Genomic DNA, 21,913 nt, shown 5'->3' on the forward strand with positions numbered 1-21,913 from the left:
TGCCTTTCCTACAACAAAGAGGTGGCACCTTCCCAAAGCGCTTGGTTAAGTGGCTGGCCAGTTGCTGCCTCTCTCCACTGTAGGAGAGGCAGGCACACCCGAAGCGATGTTCCTAAGCGGTCTCCGGGAAGCGGCTGAGGGAAAGACAGTCATCTGCCTTTCCTTCAGCTCGAAAGAGGCGGCAACTGCCCCGCCTTCCTCCAGCCGCTTAACCTAAAGTGCTCGGTTAAGAAGCAAGAATCCCCCCCACCGCACCTCAGCGGCTTTTTTTCCATCTTGCGCGGCGTTCGAGTGGTTGGCTGGCTCCTTTGCTTGCGCGCAAGAGGGGAAAAAAGCCGGTGAGGTGAGGTGGGGGGTGGATTCTTGCTTCTGTATTCTCGCCACCCCACCGGCTTTTTTCCTCTCTAGCACGGCGTTCGAGTGGTTGGCTGGCTCCTTTGCTTGCACATGAAAGGGGAAAAAAGCTAATGAGGTGGGGGGGATGTGGCAAGAATACAGAAGCAAGAATCCACCCCCCACCCCACCTCACCGGCTTTCCCCCCCTCTTGCCGCAAGCAAAGGAGCCAACCAACCACTCGAATGCCGCGCTAGAAAGGAAAAAAGCCGGTGGGGTGGGAGGTGGATTCTTGCTTCTGTATTCTCGCCACCCCCCACCCACCCACCTCACCGGCTTTCCCCCCCTCTTGCGCGGCGTTCGAGTTGTTGGCTGGCTCCTTTACTGGCGCGCAAGAGGGGGGGAAAGCCAGTGAGTTGGGGAGAAGGGGTGGTGAGAATACAGAAGCAAGAATCCACCCCCTCACCTCACCGTCTTTTTTCCCCTATCGCGCACAAGCTACCTCAGCCGGGAAGAGGCGATAGCTCCCTCACCCACCCAAGCCAGGCTCCTGCGGGCGCCCTCTTGTGGTGACTTGACAGTCACCCGAGTATAACCCGAGGTCGGGTTTTTCAGTCCATTTTTTGGCCTGAAAAACTCGACTTATACTCGAGTATATACGGTATATGATTTGTGAGTCATCCACATTTTTACATAGACTAAAAGGTTTATGGAGATTTTGTTTAATGTTCTAAAACAAAAGATATAAATATATATTCAATAGCTTTCAAACAGGCAACAAATTGTCAAAATTGGTAGTGCCATCTCCACCCCCGTCCCTGTCATAAGTGGCGTTCCCCAGGGAAGCGTACTAGGTCCTACTCTCTTCATTCTCTACATCAATGACCTCTGTGACCATATCGAAAGCAACTGTGTTCTTTTTGCCGATGATGTGAAACTTTTCAACACCACTGACAACACACTCTCCAAAAAGACCTGGACTTTGTCTCAGACTGGTCTAATACTTGTCAACTTCAAATATCAACCAACAAATGCTCTACCCTCCACATCGGCAAAAAGAATCCAAACCGCACATACAAACTGAATAAACAATCTCTCACTGCCAACCCACACTCAGTAAAAGACCTTGGAATACTAATATCGAATGCCCTAAGTGCTAAAGCCCACTGCAACAATATTGCCAAAAAAGCTTCTAGAGTTGTCAACCTGATCCTACGCAGTTTCTGCTCTGGCAATCTCACACTACTCACAAGAGCCTACAAAACTTTTGCCAGACCCATCCTAGACTACTGCTCATCTGTCTGGAACCCATACCACATCTCAGACATCAACACCCTTGAAAATGTCCAAAGATATTTCACCAGAAGAGCACTCCTCCACTCAAAACAGAATATCCTACGAAAATAGACTAACAATCCTGGGCCTAGAAAGCCTAGAACTACAGCGCCTAAAACATGATTTGAGTATTGCCCACAAGATCATATGCTGCAATGTCCTACCGGTCAATGACTACTTCAGCTTCAACCACAACAACACAAGAGCACACAACAGATTCAAACTTAATACGAACCGCTCCAAACTTGACTGTAAAAAATATGATTTCAACAATCAAGTTATTGAAGCGTGGAACTCATTACCGGACTCAATTGTATCAACCCCTAACCCACAACATTTCTTCCTTAGACTCTCCACGACTGACCTCTCCAGGTTCCTAAGAGGCCAGTAAGGGGCGTACATAACTGCATTGCTGTGCCTTTCGTCCCCTGCCCAATTGTCTTTCCTTTCTCTCACTTATCATATATATTCTCTTTCTTTCATATATCCTCTCCTCTAAGTTCACTTTTACCCTTATATATATTACTACATGTCTATTTTTCTTCCTATGTATTTGTGTATTGGACAAATGAATAAATAAAAATAAATAAATAAATAAATAGCGTGATTCAAACTCTTTGAAGCCAAATTCATACTTAGTTAAAAAATAAAGAAGCAAGTTAATCATATTGTGCATGGAGGAAAACATGGAAAAAGAGCCAATTTGAATGAAATGTGTTATGGACAAGTAAAATTGCAAATACCAAGTGCTAATTTTTCATATCACTTGGCCAACTGTGAAGCAAGACAGGCAGGAAATTCAAGGGAGCAAACACACACAAAAGCTATAAAATATAAATTACTTTATGCAGAAGATTAACTGTAAAAATCAGTTAGTTTAAGCCGAGCAATTAATACGTCCACTGATTCATGTAATGGTTTCATATGTGTTGCTAGACAAAGAAAAGTTTTTTAAAACAGATTCCAAAGGAGACACATTTTTATCTTCAAACTGGACTTCTTGAATCAACCCACAGAGATTTTACATTCTCCCATTTAATTAATTGTTAAAACTCATTTTTCCAATAAAATATACAATATTTTGATTGAATGGATAGATTCAATTAAGGCAAACATGTTTAAAGCTTATAGGAGTAGTCTGCAACTTTTCAGTTGGTAAACACTATTGTGAAATTCAGCAGTGCCATGAGTGCCCATTTCTTAAACTATTAGAATCTCTAGGTAGTACTAAAGTCACATTATTATAATTTTGTAAATAGGTACAATCACCAATTTCTTTATCACAAATTGCCTATCTCAGTTTCCAGCTCTCCAACTGCTGTAAAGACTGCAAATTAGAAACAATCCTGGATGCATGGAGTTTCTTCTCCCACTCCACCCCCAATCTCACATTTGCCCACACTCCCACAATATATTAAATTCAGAAAAATTTCAGGTTAGTTTTCCAAGATGCAAGAGAAAGTGGTATAAAACCAAGGAATAAGATATATGCTACAATTCATCTTCTGTGAATAGTACATCAAACAGGTATTTCTTCAGTACTGCTTAAAACATGTTCAACTGTTACCGACTGGTGTCATTAAGAAGCAGCCAAAGAAGAAATCTCTTCACCATCTCTATTTCAAACATAAAACACATTGGATTAATTGTTGTCAGGCCAGACTTTCAAAGGAGATACTTGACAAAAATACATCAACTTCAGTATACACAATGTATCTCATACATATTCTGGTTTTCAGATTAAATACACTCTCTAATCACAAAGACAATTATATTCTCAGAGGTGCAAACTCTCAATCCCAATTATATCCCTTCACAAAATTAGCTTGACTGGAGGGAAGAACACAGCCAGACTTTTAGGGTATGCCAAAAATGTTGCAAGCCTCCACAGATGCTATGGGGCACTCACTATATGGCCTCAGTGTGGCCCCATGCATTATAGGTGTTGGTTAAACACAGCATCTTTACTTTGAGAATATGGGTTTGCACAAATGCTCTATTCATTTGTTAAAAAAACAGATAAAAATCTCATGTAATTACTCACACCACGTCTCGAGATGCTCCATGCAAAAGCAGCAGTTCCACAATTTCTATATGTCCATTCCTGGCAGCATCATGAAGTGGCATATCATTCTGATACCCAGTCACATTCAGCAGTGCCCCATGTCTTATCAGTAATTCAACTATTTGCTTATGTCCATGATTACAGGCTTCATGCTAAATGTTGAATGGGGAAAAAATATATAAGTGACAGAATAAGAATTGGCTTAATTAATAAAATGATGTCCCTAAATTACAGATTTTTATGTATTGCATCCAAGCCTGACTCCCAGATAGCTTGCAGGTAAAATTAATCATTATAGGAATCTTTGCTGTAAGTAAAGGAAAAAAACTTGTTTGAACATCATCTGGCAGAAAAAAGGAACACAAAATAACTATCCGTAATGTATTTTACCACTTTCCAGATCCTGCTTACTTTTAAAATCCATTTCTCTTGCGTCTGAAAATGCAATAGAAATTCAGCTGAAGAAAGAAACTAGCTTAATTCAGAAAGAAAAATGTAGGAACAAATAACAGGAAAATCAAGAGAAAGAGGATCTCAAAACAATTTGAGTTTATTGAACAAATGAAGCTTTTCCTTTTTCAAGATTAGTTAAGAGAAAGTTCATCTAAATCATCCCCTACATTACTTCTAATTGAGATTATCTCTACAAGAGTGAGATAAAGAACAAAGGAAGAATGGAAGGAATGAACCATTTAAATTACCAGTGGTGTCCAACCAGCATAGTCTTTAATGTTGGGATCAGCTCCTTTTTTCAACAAGTATTCAACAGCAGAAAGATTACCCTAGAAAAAGGAAATGAAAACATAAAGCATTAAAGTTTTTTAAACGTTAACAATTTAAATTTATTGAAGAGCTATAAACCCAAAATAAAAAAATAGAAAGATCGGTAAAGTAAGAGAGAATCAAATATTCAACAGAATAAAGTAAAACGTGAAAGTTTTTTAGAAATACAAATTTTTAAAAATCACTCTTTATATTAAATGATAAATATATATTGGTTAATTGATATTCTGATTTCTGAATTTTTTAATTTATTTCCCTCATCTAGAGAACCATACAATTGGTACAACGCCTTCTTACTCCTCTTTTAAAATTAGATTTCCACTCCATTATGAAAAATGCCTGAAATATTCCATGAATTTAAAAAAATGATGGCAAAAGAATGCAAGTCTAAGATAAAAATTGTATAACACAAACATGATAAAAATGTGATTACCCAAATTAACTGTAATCATGCTAACAGATCTGTGGCAAAAAGTTGCGAGGCCGGAAGCTGAGCTTCCCTCTTCGTGCCTTCCAGGTTTTCCGGCAGCTGCAGCGCCCCGCCCGGCTGGAGCTTCCCTGGCGGCAGTAGTGGCAGGTGAGCTTTGGGGCCTGGCAGGAGGATGCCGGCTGCAGGAACGGGAAGGTGCTGGCAACAGCAGCGCCGGGCAGTAGCCATGGGGTAGCAGCTGCAAGCAGTCAGCAACAGTGTACACCACGCCGGCAACAGAGGCATTGGGCCATAGCCAACGGGTGGCGGCAGGGAAGTTGGCTGCGAGCAGGAGCTCCAGGGCGGAGGCACCGACGGCGGCGGCTGGACGTGTTGCTGGACGCCATACATGCCGGCACTTTGGGGCTGGCACTGGCCTGCAGGCTGGGCTGGGACGGAGGTGCCAGCCCCGCACCCATGCCCATGGTTCAAAAGTGTGTATACACACACACACACACACACAAACAAACAAGGATGGGAGGAGACAGGGATATAAAAAGAGAGGAGAGTGTCTTAGAGTGTCATTTTGGTTGTTGGTGTGCCCCAGAAATTTGTAAATATAAAAAACGTGCCGTGGCTAAAAAAAGGTTGAAAATCACTGCTCTAAGCTGTGTGGGCACACGCCCGCGCAACCATCAGGAACCCCCATGCACAGAAACTTTTGAAGCGGTGCAAAGCCGTGCAGTCCCAGATCACTCGCTCACCTCTTCCTGGCTACGATCGGTAAGACCTGCCAAAGAGGAAGTTTCACCCCACGTGGTTGCTCAGAGGGAAAAAGGAAGGAAGGTGGAAGAATGAAATGAATGGAGGGACAAAGGAAGGAAGGACTTTTTTCCAGGGGGTAAATATTTTTTATTTTTCTCTCAACATGCATTCAAACAATACAGTGTGCCATCTAATTTTCCATGAATAAAATGCGGTATTTTGTTAGTAACTAATATCAATCATCAAAAAAGTTGCAAAAGGGTTTTTTTCTAATTTTGTCATCCAGTTACACATTTTTCTTTTAATTAAAATCCCTCCTTAATGTTCTTTCAAAAAGAACACCAATTAAATTTCTAACTTATTAACCATTATGCCAAAGTGCTTCCCTCTTTCTTTATACATTTTTCTATAAACCAAGAATACCTTGTATAGCCAATCAGATGTTAACAAAAGAAAATTAAAATTAAAAACAAAACATAAACATATATGAATTTCAGACTTTCCCCCCAAATAGTACATTTACCTAATCCAAAATTTAAAAATTATTTCAACCCATCTAACATTTAGCCAATTAATATTTACGTACATTTCTTACTTATTAATTTTAAATTTCAATCAATTTGAGAAAAGAAAAAAAGGAAAAAATTCTACATATTCTCTATTTTAAATCAATTAAAAATCATTAATATCATTAATCTCCCCAACAATTTTAAATTCAATTCCATTTATGCATTAATCCAAATCAGTATCACATGCTACATATCTTATTATAATCAGTACTTCTAACTTTATTAAAACAGATCAGCAGTTCCTAAATTCATATATCTAAATAGAAAAAATAATTAAAGTTTTAAAAGGGCAAACAAGCTTAATCAACCCTTCTCAAACTCCAATTAATGATGATGGTGGTGATGATAATAATAATAATAATAATAATAATAATAATAATAATAATAATAATAATTTATTAGATTTGTTTGCCGCCCCTCTCCGAGCGGCTCACAACAACAATAATGTACAAATCTAATGTTAAAAGAACAATTAAAAACTCTTATTATAAAAAACAAGCATACAACCTAACAAACCATACATAAAAAACCATAGTAGCTAAGGGGCATATCAGTTTCCCCATGCCTGGAGACATAAGTGGGTTTTCAGAAGCTTTCGAAAGGCAAGGAGGGTGGGGGCAGCCCTAATCTCTGGGGGGAGTTGATTCCAGAGGGCCAGGGCCACCACAGAGAAGGCTCTTCCCCTAGGTCCCGCCAGACAGCATTGTTTAGTCGACGGGATCCGGAGAAGGCCAACTCTGTGGGACCTAATTGGTCGCTGGGATTCGTGCGACAGAAGGTGGTCCTAAAGATATTCTGGTCCAATGCCATGTAGGACTTTATAGGTCATGACCATCACCTGTGTGTCCAGAAACTGATCGGCAGCCAATGCAAGCCGCAGAGTGTTGATGAGACATGGGCATATCTAGGAAAGCCCGTGATTGCTATCACGGCCGCATTCTGCACGATCTGAAGTTTCCGAACACTTTCAAAAGTAGCCCCATGTAGAGAGTGTTGCAGTAGTCGAACCTCGAGGTGATGAGGGCATGAGTGACTGTGAGCAGTGACTCCGTGTCCAAGTAGGGCCGCAACTGATGCACCAGTTAAACCTGGGCAAACGCCTTCCTCGCTACAGCTGAAAGATGGTGCTCTAATGTTAGCTGTGGATCGAGGAGGACACCCAAGTTGCGGACCCTCTCAGAGGGGGTCAGTAATTCCTCCTCCCAGGGTAATGGATGGACAGATGGAATTGTCCTTGGGAGGCAAAACCCACAGCCACTCAACCATCTGTCAGGGTTGAGTTTGAGGCTGTTGACATCCATCCAGACCCCAACAGACTCCAGGCACCAACACATCACTTCCATTGCTTCGCTGACTGGACACGGGATGGAGATGTAAAGCTGGGTATCATCAGCATAGTGATGATACCTCACCCTATGCCTTTGGGTGATCTCACCTAGCAGTTTCATGTAGATATTAAATAGCAGGGGAGAGACCGACTCCTGAGGCACCCCACAAGGGAGAAACCTAGAGGTCAACCTCTGACCCACACTAACAACGACTGTGACCGGCCAGAGAGGTAGGAGGAGAACCATTGCAAAACAGTGCCTCCCACTCCCAGCCCCTCCAGCCGGCGCAGAAGGATACCATGGCCGATGGTATCGAAAGCCGCTGAGAGGTCAAGAAGCACTAGGACTGAGGATAAATCTCTGTCGCAGGCCCGCCAGAGATCATCCATCAGTGCAACCAAAGCAGTTTCCATGCTGTAGCCGGGGCTGAACCGTGACTGTTGAGGGCCTAGGCTTCTTCCAAGGACCGCTGGAGCTGGAGTGACACCACCTTCTTGAAAATCTTTCCCATAAAGAGAAGGTTGGAGACTGGACGATAGTTTTTGAGTGCGGCTTCTTGAGGAGGGGGCACACGAGTGCCTGCTTGTAGGGAGCCGGGAAGGACCCCCCCTCAGAGAAGCGTTGACAATCTCCTGGACCCAGCTCCGTGTCACCTTTCTACTGGCCGAAACTAGCCAAGAGGGACACGGATCCAGCAAACAGGTGGCAGAACTCACAGCTCCAATGGCCTTGTCCACTTCATCAGGTGTCAACAGGTCAAACTCCTCCCAGAGAGATGGACAAGGATGGGCCCCAGTCACCTCATCTGACTCATTGTCAGTCGACACTGCTATCCAATCGGAGTCAAGGTCCATCCGAATCTGAGCGACTTTATCATAAAAAAAACAAGTTAAAATTCTCGGCACTGCTCTGCAAGGGTTCTCCTACTCTCCTTTGATTGAGAAGGGAGCGGGTCACCCTGAACAGAGCGGCTGGGCGGGATTCCACTGATGCAATCACGGCGGCATGATACGCGCATCTTGCCGCCTTGAGCACCACTTTGTAAGTCTTAATATGAGCTCTTACAATTGTTTGATCAGACCCAGACTTAATTTTCCTCTATTGCTTCTTCAGACGTCTCTTCTGGCATTTCAACACCCGGAGTTCCTCAGTGAACTAAGGAGTGCTCCGGGGTCTAGTGCCGCAGAGAGGTTGCAACGGCGCAATCCGGTCAAAAGCCTCTGTCGCAGCCTTGTTCCAGGCCACAGCAAGAGACTCTGCCGAAGTGTGGACAAGTGAATGTGGTAAAAAACCAAGCGCCCTCTGAAAGCCCTCTGGATCCACCAGGTGTCTGGGGCGGAACCACCTAGTCTGTTCTGCCTCCTTGCGGGGAAGGATTGGAGCCTCGAAGTTAAGCAGTAGTAGAAAATGGTCTGACCATGACAAAGGCAACACTTCTAAGCCCCTTAATCTCAGACCATCACTCAATTGCTCCAAGAGAAATAGCATGTCAGGTGCATGTCCTCATGAGTCAGACCCTGAACTACTTGAGTCAGGTCCATGGCTGTCATGGTAGCCATGAACTCCTGTGCCAATCCATAGGATTCGCCGAGAGACGGCAGATTAAAGTCCCCCAAGACAATGAGTCTAAAGAACTCCACCACCAACCTGGCCACCTCCTCAAGCAGCACAGGCAGGGCTGCTGACACGCAGCTGGGAGACAGGTACATGAGCAACAAGCCCATCTGAACCCCTAGGTCTAAGTTCATAAGGAGGGACTCACAACCTGCAATCTCAGGAGCAATCTGTCTACGTAGGCGAAAAGTCTCCTTGGCTATAATAGCCACTCCTCCCCCCCTTCCCTGGGGTCGCGGCTGGTGCCATATCTGAAACCTGGCTGGGCAAATTTCAGAGAGAGGAATTCCTCCCTCTGGGCCCAGCCAAGTTTCAGTCACACAAACCACATACCTCCAGGATAAAGTCCCAGATGAGGAGAGATTTATTAACCACCAACCTGGCATTGAGTGCCAGCAGCTTGAGCCCAGGGCCCAGATTACACTCGTCACCAGTACCCCGGGTTGAGCTCATGGGGCTGGAACACGTAATTGTATCTATCTCAATTTGTTCGGTAGTTGATTTTGAAGCCCAAGCCATATCTATTCTTGTCCAAATTTTGTGTGGTTTGAATTAAAAGTATTTCAGGTATTACTGATGAATCCAGGAGGGAAGTTTTTTAAGGACCTAACAATGATCGTTAGGAAATTTATATGGCAAGGGAAGAAACCGAGAATAAAACTAAGCATACTAGAAGACATTAAAGAAAGAGCCGGATTTGCATTACCAAATTGGAAGACATATTACCAGGCTACAGCCTTATCTTGGATTAAAGATTGGGTAGCACAAGAAAATAGAAGAATATTAAATTTGGAAGGTTACGACCTTATGTTAGGCTGGCATGCCTTTATCTGGTATGACAAATATAAAACACATTCTTACTTTAAAAATCAAATAATAAGAAAATATTTATTAGAAGTCTGGAAAGACACAAAGAAATATCACTTTCTAGGCAATTTGCTGACCACAAACCAGAGTAAACTAATAGGAAAGGCATAGGGTATAAAAACATAGACCAGACATTGAAAGATAATATGATAAGTTGGTGCAAAAATTTAGGAAGAAATATCGACTTACAAACCTGGGAGAAAGTCTGGACATCTAATTGGAAAATAACAAAATCAGTTTCACTAAAAGAAAATCAAATCAAGATGTTTTATAGGTGGCATCTGCCTCCAAACAGAATAGCAAAGATGTTTCCTAACATGTCACCAAAATGTTGGAAATGTAAGCGAGAAATAGGTTCTTTTTACCATCAGTGGTGGACTTGCTACAAAAACTAGGTCATATTGGAATACAATAGAAAAGTGGATAAAGGAAGTTACTTTATGGGACATAAAGAAAACGCCTGGATTTTTTCTATTAGGTATAACAAATCAAAAATATAAAAAGGATATTTTTTTTCTTAATTATTCACATCTTGACAGCAGCGAGAATTGTGTTCGCACAAAATTGGAAGGGTGAAGATATTCCCAAGGAAGATGAGGTAATAAGAAAATTATGGAATGTGCCGAGATGGACATGATGACAAGGCGGTTAAACGATCATGAAGAATCAGAATTTTATGATATATGGAACAAATTGTATACATGGTTAAATAAAAGGGAAAAAATAAGATTTAAATGATTTGAAACTATATTTATGTATTAGAACTAGTTATATTTTATCAATTTTATAGGTGCAAAGTACAGTGATCCCCCGCTCATTGCGAGGGTTCCATTCCAGGACCCCCCGCAATGAGCGGGTTTTCGCGAAGTAGCGCTGCGGAAGTAAAAACACCATCTGCGCATGTGCAGATGGTGTTTTTACTCCTGCAGCGCTAGCGAGGAGCCGAAGATTGGGGGCGGCGCGGCTGTTTTAAAACGTCGCCGCCGGCATGGGGGGCTTCCTAGCAGCCCCCCAAACCCGGGTTGGGGGTCCGGGGGGTGCTGGCAAGCCCCCCATGCCGGCGGCGACATTTTAAAACAGCCGCGCCGCCCCCAATCTTCGGCTCCTCGCTAGCGGGCAGGCAGGCGGCGGACAAGCCGTTCACTGGCGCTGGCTCTCGCTGCTTTCGAGCTGAGCCCTGGAGCGAATTCGCTCCAGGACTCAGCTCAAAAGCGCCGACAGCCAGCGCCAGCGAACGGCTTCTCCGCGCTGGCTGTCGCCGCTTTCGAGCTGAGCCCTGGAGCGAATTCGCTCCAGGACTCAGCTCAAAAGCGCCGACAGCCAGCGCCAGCGAACGGCTTCTCCACGCTGGCTGTCGCCGCTTTCGAGCTGAGTCCTGGAGCGAATTCGCTCCAGGACTCAGCTCAAAAGCGCCGACAGCCAGCGCCAGCGAACGGCTTCTCCGCGCTGGCTGTCGCCGCTTTCGAGCTGAGCCCTGGAGCGAATTCGCTCCAGGACTCAGCTCAAAAGCGCCGACAGCCAGCGCCAGCGAACGGCTTCTCCGCGCTGGCTGTCGCCGCTTTCGAGCTGAGTCCTGGAGCGAATTCGCTTCAGGACTCAGCTCGAAAGCGGCGAGAATGAACGGCGTGGGCGGGCGAAGGGCGGGCGGCAGCGAGGAGTTTGCGTGGGCGGTGGGGAAACTCCTTGCTGATGCCCGCTGCTCGCCCTCCCGCCAGCAAGAGGGGGAAGACCCAGGGAAGCCGCCCAGCAGCTGATCTGCCGGGCGCCATCTATGCATGCGTGCCCATAGAAAAAAAGGGCACACATGCGCAGATGGTGTTTTGAAAAATCGGTTGAAAAATCGCAAATTACCCTGTTCGCAATAGTCGGGGACGCAATAACCGGGGTATTACTGTATATAAAAACAAAAATTCTTCTCTTCATTTTATATAAATTTTAAATGTTATTAATGAATTTTCTTTTTTCTGTATTAGATAGACTTCAAAAATAAGTGGGGTAATGGCAACCCCAAATATACGTGAAATGTATGTATGTCATGTTTGTCTTTTTATGAAAAATCTAATAAAGTTTAATTAAAAAAAAAAGAAGTAGATCAGGAGTCCATTTTGAAGCTCCACAAAAAACATCTAGGGGGGAAGGCAGGTTGTCCTCAACTTACAACAGTTCATTTACTGATCGTTCAAAGTCACAACGTCCCTGAAAAAAGTGATTTTTTCACACTTACAATCACGAGATCAAAACTTAGCCGCCGTTTCATATTTATGACCGTTGCTATGTCTTGAGGCCACGTAACACCCTTTTGCAACTGTCTCACAAGCAAAGACAATGGGGGGTGGGAGAAGCCCGATTTGCTTAACGACCGGGTTTCTAACCGATCCAAGCCCAGGCATGAAAATGTGCTGCTCATACATTATACTTTTCTGCCCACACCGAAAAAAATTAGAGGGAACATTGGTCCTGGGTAGACAGGCACCAGGCGGAAGAGGAACCAGGCCAGGTGCCCCCCAATGGGGATGTTAGGTGCATTACTATCTGGTTTTTGGATATTTGGAGGCAGAAGAGCCTCTCTGGTTTCGGGTACCCCTAGCCCTAGAGAATCTGCCTGACTGAGATAGAAAACAGGAGGGATACTAACCTGGGGTTCCCTAGTAGGAAAAACTGTGGCTTGATTAGTGAAAGGGCGCTGAAAAGGTTGTTGTGTTTTGGCTGTTTTCTTTGTAGTGGGGCCTAGGATTTTCTTCTTGTCAGTGGTTTCAGTGAGTAACAGATCAAGTTAATTTCCAAAGAGATTTTTGCGCTTGAGGGGGCCCATGGAGAGCTGCCACTTCTGCCTGACGCCTGCTTACCAGGGATGGAGCCATAGGATCCTTCTGGCCACTGTAGAGGCTGCCAATCTAGATGACTGAAGTGTGGCATCCGCCACATACTGAGCCGCTGCAAATACCTTGTTAAGATCTTGTTGACCCCGTAGATCATCTGGGGGAATATGGTGTTGAAGTTGTTGGAGCAAGAGCAGCATGGCTCTCGTAAAGAACGAAGCTGCTGCTGCAGATTTTATAGCTCATGAGTCAGCAAAGAAGCTTCTCTTGAGCATCTGCTCCAGGTGTTTGTCTTCTGGTTTCAGGACCTCCTCTGCCTCGCCTGACATGGCCGCCGCTGAGTGGAGGATCTTGATTGGTTCATACGCCTTAGGAAAGAAGAGGAGCTCTTCATAAGAAGGTGAGACCTTATACAGTTTTTTGTCCTTAGAATAGGGATTGGATCCCGAAGTGGGGTGGTCCCATTGTTTGAGTAAAGCCTCTTTAAACAGCTTTGGCATAGGGATGACATCTGTGTCCTCTTGCTCCTCCATGAAAAAAGGGCAGCTTTCTTCCTGAGGAGCAGAGGTGGACAGGGCAGGCTGGTCTTGGGCAGTTAGGCCCTTGGCCACTCTAGCCTTAAGTAATAAGGATCTGAATAACTGCGGTGGAAAAATGGTGCAGGAGGGAGAAGCTTTGATTTGAGATTCCTCGTCCTTAGAAAAGCCTTGGAAGAGATTATCCCTATCCTCTTGTTCTTCATCATCCTCATTGTCCTCCTGAGAAGAGGAGGAATCTGGATCCTGGACTGGGGCCCTATATGATAATGTGTTTAGGGGCCTAGTCTTGTGGGATTGAGGGCAAGAATGGGAGGGCACATTGAGGGCCATGAACTTGGCATCAATGGCTTAGGACAAGGCCGAAAACATGGTAAGAAATTCAGGATGTAGGAAGATCAGGAGTTACCCTGCGGGCCTGGGCTGGGCCAGGCTATGGAGGGTCTTCCCCACTAGACTCTGCTTCTGCTGGACCTAAACCCTAGAGATTTGGTTGGGGCCTATTTAGATTAGGCTCATCCAGAGAGAGGACTTGGTCACCTGGGGGAGGCAGATCAGACAGATCTGTGGGATCAGGTGAGCTAACATGAACCTGGGCCTGCACTCTCAAGCATTTGGCTGACTGTTCATCAAGCCTTTGCAAGGTTTTGTCACACCTTTTCTCAGCTCTGGTGGGTCTTGTGACATTAGAAGGCCCTAAGGAGCTGGAGGCCTGGGGAATGGGATCTATCTCCTTCCAAGAAGGCCTAGTGTCCTGCTGCCTCTTGCCAGCTGAATTTTTCTTGGAAATAGTGGAGGCCATTGGCTTGCAGTTAGTAGGCCAAAGGCTTAGCCAACTGAGGGAGAAGTTAAAATAAAATAGATTTCAAAGGGACAATGGGGCCTGAACTCCTTGGCCAAGGAGCGTCTGCCACTCCAAGACAATTTTGACAACTTCAAAGTTCGTGGCAGGGAGTACAGACAGGCAAGGCCTCTAAATTAAAGCCACGAGGGAAAAGAGGCCTAGTGGAGCATAAGCCTGAGACACTTCACAGCAAGCTCTGGGAGTGTGGCGGACTTCATGGCGCCAAAAATTATGATGCCGAAAATTAAGGAGCACTGAGGGCAGTCACGCTGATCCAACGACTAAAGTCTGGGAGACTAGGCAAGAGAAAAAAAGTTTCCATTGTTCCACTCCACAAAGGGGAAATGAAAGCAAAACTCCAGCCGGATAGATTTAGTTAAAATTTAAATGCGACCAGCAGCAGCATAAGACTAAGCGGCTAATCTAGCGCGACTAAAAGACTGTGCCGCGGCCACTCTGGTAGCCGGAGCCAAGCCCAGGAGGGCTGGCTTGTCCCTTAAGCCTCCACTTGTTGTCGGGCTCTCTGGTACACTCCTCCCAAAAATTCACAGGTACAAATTTCAGACTCACACATGTTTGAAAATTCAAAACAATGTTCTTTATAATGAAAATTCACTTAAACTAAGCCCTCTTTTGGTATAGCAAAGAGCACTCGTCTCCAAACAAACTGGTAATTTGTACAAGTCCCTTATCAGTTCTGTGATACTTAGCTTGCAGCTGTGAGGCAATTCACAGTCCTTCTTCTTTCACAAAGTGAAACACACTTTGCTCTGGTTTAGTTTCCAAGTGGGGAAAAATCAGCACACAAAAGGTCAAAGTCAGTAAAGCAGTCATGAAACACAACGATCAGATAATCCTCCACAATGGCCAAACTCACAGGCTGCTATTTATAGCAGCCTCACTAATTACCACAGCCCCACCCAACCACAGGTGGCCTCATTTTCTTTGATAATAATCTCTCAGTTGTTGTTGCCTATGCATCGCTCTCCGCATGCGTGGCTGTATCAACTCTTGTTCTGAATCCAAGGAGGAGCTAGATAATTGATCTCCTTCTGAGCTGTCTGCCACACTCTCCTCCTCCCTGTCACTCATGTCTTCTTGGTCAGAGGAGCCTTCATCAGCAGATTCCACCGGGGGCAAAACAGGCCTGCAGCATGTGGATGTCTCCCCCACATCCACAGTCCTTGGGCCAGGAGCTGGGCCAAAGCTAACCACAACACTACTAATTTAAAGTAATCTGAAATTTAAGGAAAAGAAGGAAAAAATCTGTATTATTCTTTTATAGGTGAAGCCGTTGAGAGGAAAGGTGTTAGCTGAGAGGAGCTGAGCCACCACGCGTTCTGCTGGCAGGAAGACCGAGCAAATGCTAGGAAGGGGCGGATCTAGCAATCTTTTTTAAGACTAAAGGCTCAGTCCTGATTGGGTAGGACAGCGAGCAAACCCACGTGACTGCTGGACCCGCTCCTCAGTATGAAGAATGACCCTCCAACCACCAACCTCCTGAACAGTCCGGAACCAAAAATAGAATAGAATCCCAACCCAGCTTGGGTCTCAGGGACCTGTTGGATAGCATTAATTTCCAACAGATGGGCAATGGCCTCCTTCATGAGGCACCTCTTGGAAAGGCTATTTGAGACTGGGCACCGAATGAAGATATTCAGAGGAGTGGAGAGAAATTCTAGGGAGGCCAAATTTCATGTCTCCCTGACCCACGCGTCAAAATTGGTCTCCTCCCACTGGTCCGCAAAAAGCGACAAGCGACCACTGATGGGAGGGTCCCTGTGTACCACAGACTCACTTAGTACGTCGGAAAGGTCGACCCCTGCCACCCTGAAAGGACCGCTTGGACCCTTTGCTTCTAAAGGAACGGTCCTGGAAGAATCTCTGCCTCCCCCCGTACTGACCTTGCTGTCTGGGGAAGGAGGGAGTCTGAGCAGGTGGGTAGTAAGCCCTTCTGGAAAGAGAGGAAGAACGAGAATTCCTCTGTGAGTCGTCATTAAAAGCATTTTATGCTTATCCTTATCTTCCATGAGGATGGGATCCAAGGATGCGCCAAAAAGTTTTTGCCCATGAAAGGGAGCTGAAGCGAGCTTCCACTTGTGCTTAGCATCAGCCTGCCAGGATCATAGCCAATGCAGCCTGTGGGCTACGACTGAGGTAGCCATTGTTCGTGAAGCAAACCTAACTTCTTGCAAAGAGCATCTGCTATGAAGCGGGCGGCAGCGAGCATCTTGGCAATGTCCTGTTAGGAGCTGGTGTCTGTGGTTGGGATCCTTTCCTGTAAATCCCTAAGCAAAGTCAAGTTGGCTCTCATAAAGAAAGAGGCCGAAGTGGCTGCTCTAAAGGCCCAGGGTGCTACTTGATGGTTCTTGATCAAAATGTGCTCTAACTTTTTGTCTTTCAGACACAAAAGCTCTGAAGCATCACCCGGTAGATTAGTGGGAGAGAACAGAGCAGTGATAGGGGCGTCCACTGTAGGTGGACTGAGAAAAGGAGCTAACTCTGGTCCAATATTAAAGAATTTTCCATCGTTAGCATAGAGCAAGGGACCTACACTGGGGCCAGCCACTGTCCGTGAACAGCCTGTACAAAAAGAGGCAGGCATGGAATCACCTGAGCCTCAGAGGTTGATAAGGAAAAGAGAGGATTAAGATTAGACCCAGAGTGTTCTGGTTTCTGGTAGAAGAACCGTTGTACATACCTGAACGGTCTTCTCGATGCACTGGAAGGAGAGTCCAACATGGTAATTCACCAATCTTATTGGTAGAGACTGAGTTAATTTAAATATTTAAATATGAGGTAGTCACCGCCCCTTAGCAGCCCCCAATACCTCAGTTTTAAAAACGAAGCCAGTTTAAGGAAAACCTGTTTATTGAACAATAACCATATAACCTCATAACTGTTTAACTAGGCTCCCAGCCTCCGGCGACCTGGCGAAACAACCATGCCGGGTGGGTTTGGACTCTCCTTCCAGTGCATCGAGAAGACCGTTCAGGTATGTACAACGGTTCTTCTCCACTGCATCTGGAAGGAGAGTCCAACATGGGATATGCCAAAGATTACTGCCCATGGGAGGGAAAAGGCTGAGCTACGGTCGCAGGAGTTGAACACACTTGCTGCAAAACCCGTCTCCCAAAGGAAGCTTCCGCCGAAGCTACTGAGTCCAGTTTGTAATGGCGTATAAAGGTGGTAGGAGACGCCCACGTAGCCGCCCTGCAAATGTCCTCTATGGACGCCTGAGTTCTCCAAGCCACCGAAGTGGATGCACTTCTAGTGGAATGCGCTGTTACCCCGGTTGGTGGAACTTGAGACCGGGCTTTGTAAGCTTCCTCAATACAATCTTTCAGCCAGCGACTGATGGATTTAGCTGACACTGCCAGACCCATTGATCGCTGACCAAAGGACACAAACAGCCGCTCAGATTTCCTGAAATGTCCAGTCCGTCTGATGTAGATTTTCAAGGCCCTCCGAACATCTACCTTGTGCCATCTCAGCTCGAGAGGGTGCTGTCCATGTGTGCAAAAGTCTGGCAACACTAACTCTTGAGCCATATGAAACCCAGAGTTAACCTTGGGGATAAATGTAGGGTCTAACCTCAAAACCACCTGATCCGGGTGGAATATACACAAATCTGCACGCGTAGACAGGGCCGACAGCTCCGACACTCTGCGTGCCGACGTAACTGCCACTAAAAAGGCAGTCTTTAAGGAGAGCAATCGTACTGGAATCGTCCTCATCGGCTCGAAAGGAGGGGCTGTCAACGCCTTGAGTACCAGGGAAAGGTCCCACGTCGGGAACCTGTGCACTGGAGGCGCATGGGTGTTAATCGCGCCCTTAATAAAATCCCTAATCCAAGGATCTTGTGCCAGGGAGCGAGCGTGGGGTACCCGGATGATGGTTGCCAGAGCAGCTAAATGCCTTTTCAAGGTATTCGGGGCTAACCCTTTCTCTACCCCTGACTGTAGGAATCGTAAGATTGACACAACCGAAGCCTCCCCTGGATTAAGGTGGTGATCCGAACAAAACTTACAGAAGGCCGCCCAAGTGGCCTGGTAGAGTCTTACCGTTGATGGGCGACATGCTGCCTGAATGGTGGAAATAACCTTGTCTGGCAAGGCTTGCTGTCTCAGACCCGCCCTTTCAAGTGCCAGGCGGTCAGTTTGAACCACTGAGGGTCCGGATGGCAAACTGACCCCTGAACTAACACTACCTCGGAATCTGGAATCCTCCACGGGGGAGACACCGACAGGGCTACTAGGTCCGCAAACCAAGGCCGTCTCGGCCAATAGGGAGCCACCATGATCATTTCCACCCCCTCCCGAATTGTCTTGTCTAATATCCTTTGAATGAGACACGTGGGGGGGAAGGCATACAGTAACCCCTGGGGCCATGGTGACCATAGGGCGTTGACCCTTTCCGCCCCTGGCGTCGGAAACCGGGAGAAAAACCTCTGTAATTGGGCGTTTGCTGGGGTTGCGAAGAGGTCCACCAATGGAAGACCAAATCGTAGCACTATCTGCTTGAAGAGTGTCGGGTCCAGTTGCCACTCCGAAGGATCCAGAGTGGACCTGCTCAGCCAGTCCGCCTGCACATTGCTGGTCCCGGCAATATGCTCCGCCGTCAGAGAGGCCAGATGAGATTCGGCCCAATCGAAGAGGTCCGTGGCTTGAGCCATGAGGCGATGAGATCTCGTACCTCCTTGATGGTTCAGGTGGGCTTTTGTGGCCACGTTGTCCGTCAGAACCAGGACATGCCTGTCCTGAACCCAGGGAGTGAAGGCCTGAAGGGCTAAGAAAACCGCTCTGAGTTCGAGAACGTTGATATTGACCTGGGTTAAGTCCTCCTGAGACCACAGGCCCTGAGCTATATGAGGCCCCATATGGGCGCCCCAGCCCGACAAGCTCGCGTCTGTTGTGATAATCACACGCTCGTGGCTGTGAAGAGGAGAACCCTGGAGCAACGCTGGGGACAACCACCATGCCAGCGACTGCTTGACTGAAGCTGGGAGTCGCACCTTTCGGTGGGAGTGACTCACCTTGTCCCTCTGGGCCGGAAGGAGAAACCATTGGAGGCCCCTCATGTGATGGCGAGCCCATGGCACAATCCCTATGGATGAGACCATAGTCCCTAGTACCTTGGACAATGTTGCCAATGGTATTTGCCTTTGTCGACGAAGGCTGGTTACCAATCTCCGTATATTGAGGACCCTCTCTGGTGTTAGCGAGACCGTGTCCTCTGCGGTGTCTATGATGGAGCCGAGGTGTTGGATTGATGTGGTGGGATGAAGATGGCTCTTCTCCACGTTGACCGTGTACCCGTGCCTCTCCAGAGTTTCCCGTGTGAGCGCCAGATGGTGTTGCGCTTGGACCATAGACTTGGACATAACGATTATGTCGTCCAAGTATGCCATAACTCTTATGGACTGGGCCCTTAGATGTGCTGTCAGAATGTCCATCAGCTTCGTAAATGTACGGGGAGCCGAAGATAGGCCGAACGGCATGGCACGGTACTGGTAGTGGACCCCGTTGAGACAAAACCTGAGGTTCCGACGATGAGCTGGCCAAACCGGAACATGCAGGTAAGCCTCTTTGAGGTCGATAGAGGTGAGAAAATCGTTGTGCCGAATGAAGGTATTCAGGAGCTTTAGGTTTAATATCATCCTGAACCCCCCCGAAGACTTCGGCACTAGGAATACAACGGAATAAAATCCCGTGCCCTTGGCATGTTCGGGCACCTTCTCTATTGCTTGTATGTTGAGAAGGTGTGTTATCTCCAGTTGAAGATGACGTCTTTTGAGTGGGTCTCGCGTTAGCGGACAGGTGACAAACCGGTTTGGCGGGGGCTGCAAGAACTCCAGGCGCAGTCCTCTTGATATTGTGGCCCTTGCCCATTTGTCGGTGGAGGTAATCCTCCAGGAGGCACTGAAGCGTTGAAGTTTGCCTCCTATGGGCTGTAAGGGAGCCAAGTCATTTTGTGCGCCTGAAGCCACGTTGGTTCCCTCTAAAAGGACGCCTTGACTGCTGGTATCCTCTGGGCCTATCCTGAAAGGCCGCTCGGTCCCCTCTAAAGGTGGGTTGGCCATACTGATTTTGGGTGTATGACCTATTATTCTGACTAGCCGAGGAAGAGGAATCCCAACGAAAGGGCTGACGGCGAGCGTAAGGATTGGGTCTACGCTCCTGGCGCCGGTATGCTCTGGGGAGGGTCTTACGTTTGTCCTTATCCTCAATGAGGACAGGGTCCAAAGCCTCTCCAAAGAGCTTCTCCCCTTGGTATGGAGATGATGCCAGGTTCCACTTGGACTTCAGGTCCGCTGGCCAGCTCCTCAGCCAAAGGAGGTGTCTGGATGCAAGTGACGCCGCCATCCCTCTGGCCGAAAACTTTGCGGCATGGAGAGTTGCATCCGCTAAAAACTGCGCAGCTGCCAATAATTTACTGAGGTCCTGACGTAAGCGACCTTCTTCTGGACCTAGGCGGGCTTGCACCTCCTGCAACCACATTATGGAGGCCCTATTGAAAAATGAAGCTGCGGTCGCCGCCCTAAACGCCCAGCTTGCCATTTGATGGGATTTTCTTAGTAAAATTTCCGCCTTTCTATCCTCTGGTTTCAAGCTATCGCCCGTCTCAGATGGTACCAAGGCCTTAGATATCAAAGTCATTACCGGCTGGTCTATGGGCGGAAATTCCAGCAGCTTTTCCATGTCATCATCTAAAGTATAAAACTTCCTTTCGATGACCGAAGGGCCTTGAGCTGCTGCAGGCTGCTGCCATGGGCGCTTGATGCTTTGCCTGAATATGTCCGAGGATGGCACATGATCAGTCTCGGGTTGGGGCTCCTTGAATAATACTGCCGAAGGCTTAGGGTCATCTGAGGCCTCAGTAGCCTTGGTTGGACCCGGTAAATCTGCCACCTGCTTAGCTTTATGCAGCAGAATCTTGAAAAGGGGAGCCTTAAAGAGTCCAGCTGTCACCGGAGGATCAGGAGTTGTCTCATCATCCGAAAAGTCGTATTCTCTTTCGGCATCCTCTAGGGGTGACGGCTCCTCCATCCAGGACCCCATACCCGAGGGGGGCGGTGCAGCCCATAGGTTCCTGGGCTGTGCTGGCTGGGGGTGTTGGATATTCTGTTGCACCCCAGCTGCCATCCCTTGTGAGTAAACATCAGAAATGAGTCCCTGTAAGGCAGGGGACATCTGCTGCCAGGTATCTGGTTGCACACGCAGCCCAGCCGCAGTGGGCGTAAAGGTGGCAGAAGGGGCACTCTTCAATGAGTGGCTGGCAGACCCTGGCCTTGGTAGCTGAAGGCCAGATGGAGGAACAGCCTGAGGCATAAATGGGTGCTGCCTCTCTGGAGACCAATCTCTCTCTGATAATGTCTCTGAGGGTCTCAAAACAGATAAGGCTGGTGGATCCCTGGCCTGCAATAAGGGAGAGACGGTTCTTGGAGCTAAGAGGGCTGCCTCCAGTTTCTGCTCCAACGCTTTAATACGCCTCTCTGCCTCCTTGATTGAAGAAGAGGCTGGAGCCTTAGATTTTTCTTTAGACTTCCCCTTGCCTTTATCCTGAGGCAATACAATGGGGGAAGATGCTTTCTCTAAGGTCTTTTCCTCCATTACTCACGGTTAACAGTTGTTCTTTATTTGAC

General features: G+C 46.8%; 1 protein-coding gene across 1 annotated transcript in view; it reads right to left on the bottom strand.

The window, feature by feature from the left end:
* The window catches only part of BARD1 (BRCA1 associated RING domain 1), a 135,650-nt gene that overhangs the window by 52,282 nt on the left and 61,455 nt on the right, over nucleotides 1-21,913 (bottom strand). The window contains exons 5-6 of the mRNA XM_070732176.1: nucleotides 4,436-4,516; nucleotides 3,714-3,886 (exon numbers count right to left, since the gene is read on the bottom strand). Coding sequence (XP_070588277.1) covers nucleotides 3,714-3,886; nucleotides 4,436-4,516 — 254 coding nt within the window. The remainder of the gene's footprint in view (nucleotides 1-3,713; nucleotides 3,887-4,435; nucleotides 4,517-21,913) is intronic.

Source organism: Erythrolamprus reginae, chromosome 1 (assembly GCF_031021105.1).
Source record: "Erythrolamprus reginae isolate rEryReg1 chromosome 1, rEryReg1.hap1, whole genome shotgun sequence".
Taxonomy (NCBI): domain Eukaryota; kingdom Metazoa; phylum Chordata; class Lepidosauria; order Squamata; family Dipsadidae; genus Erythrolamprus; species Erythrolamprus reginae.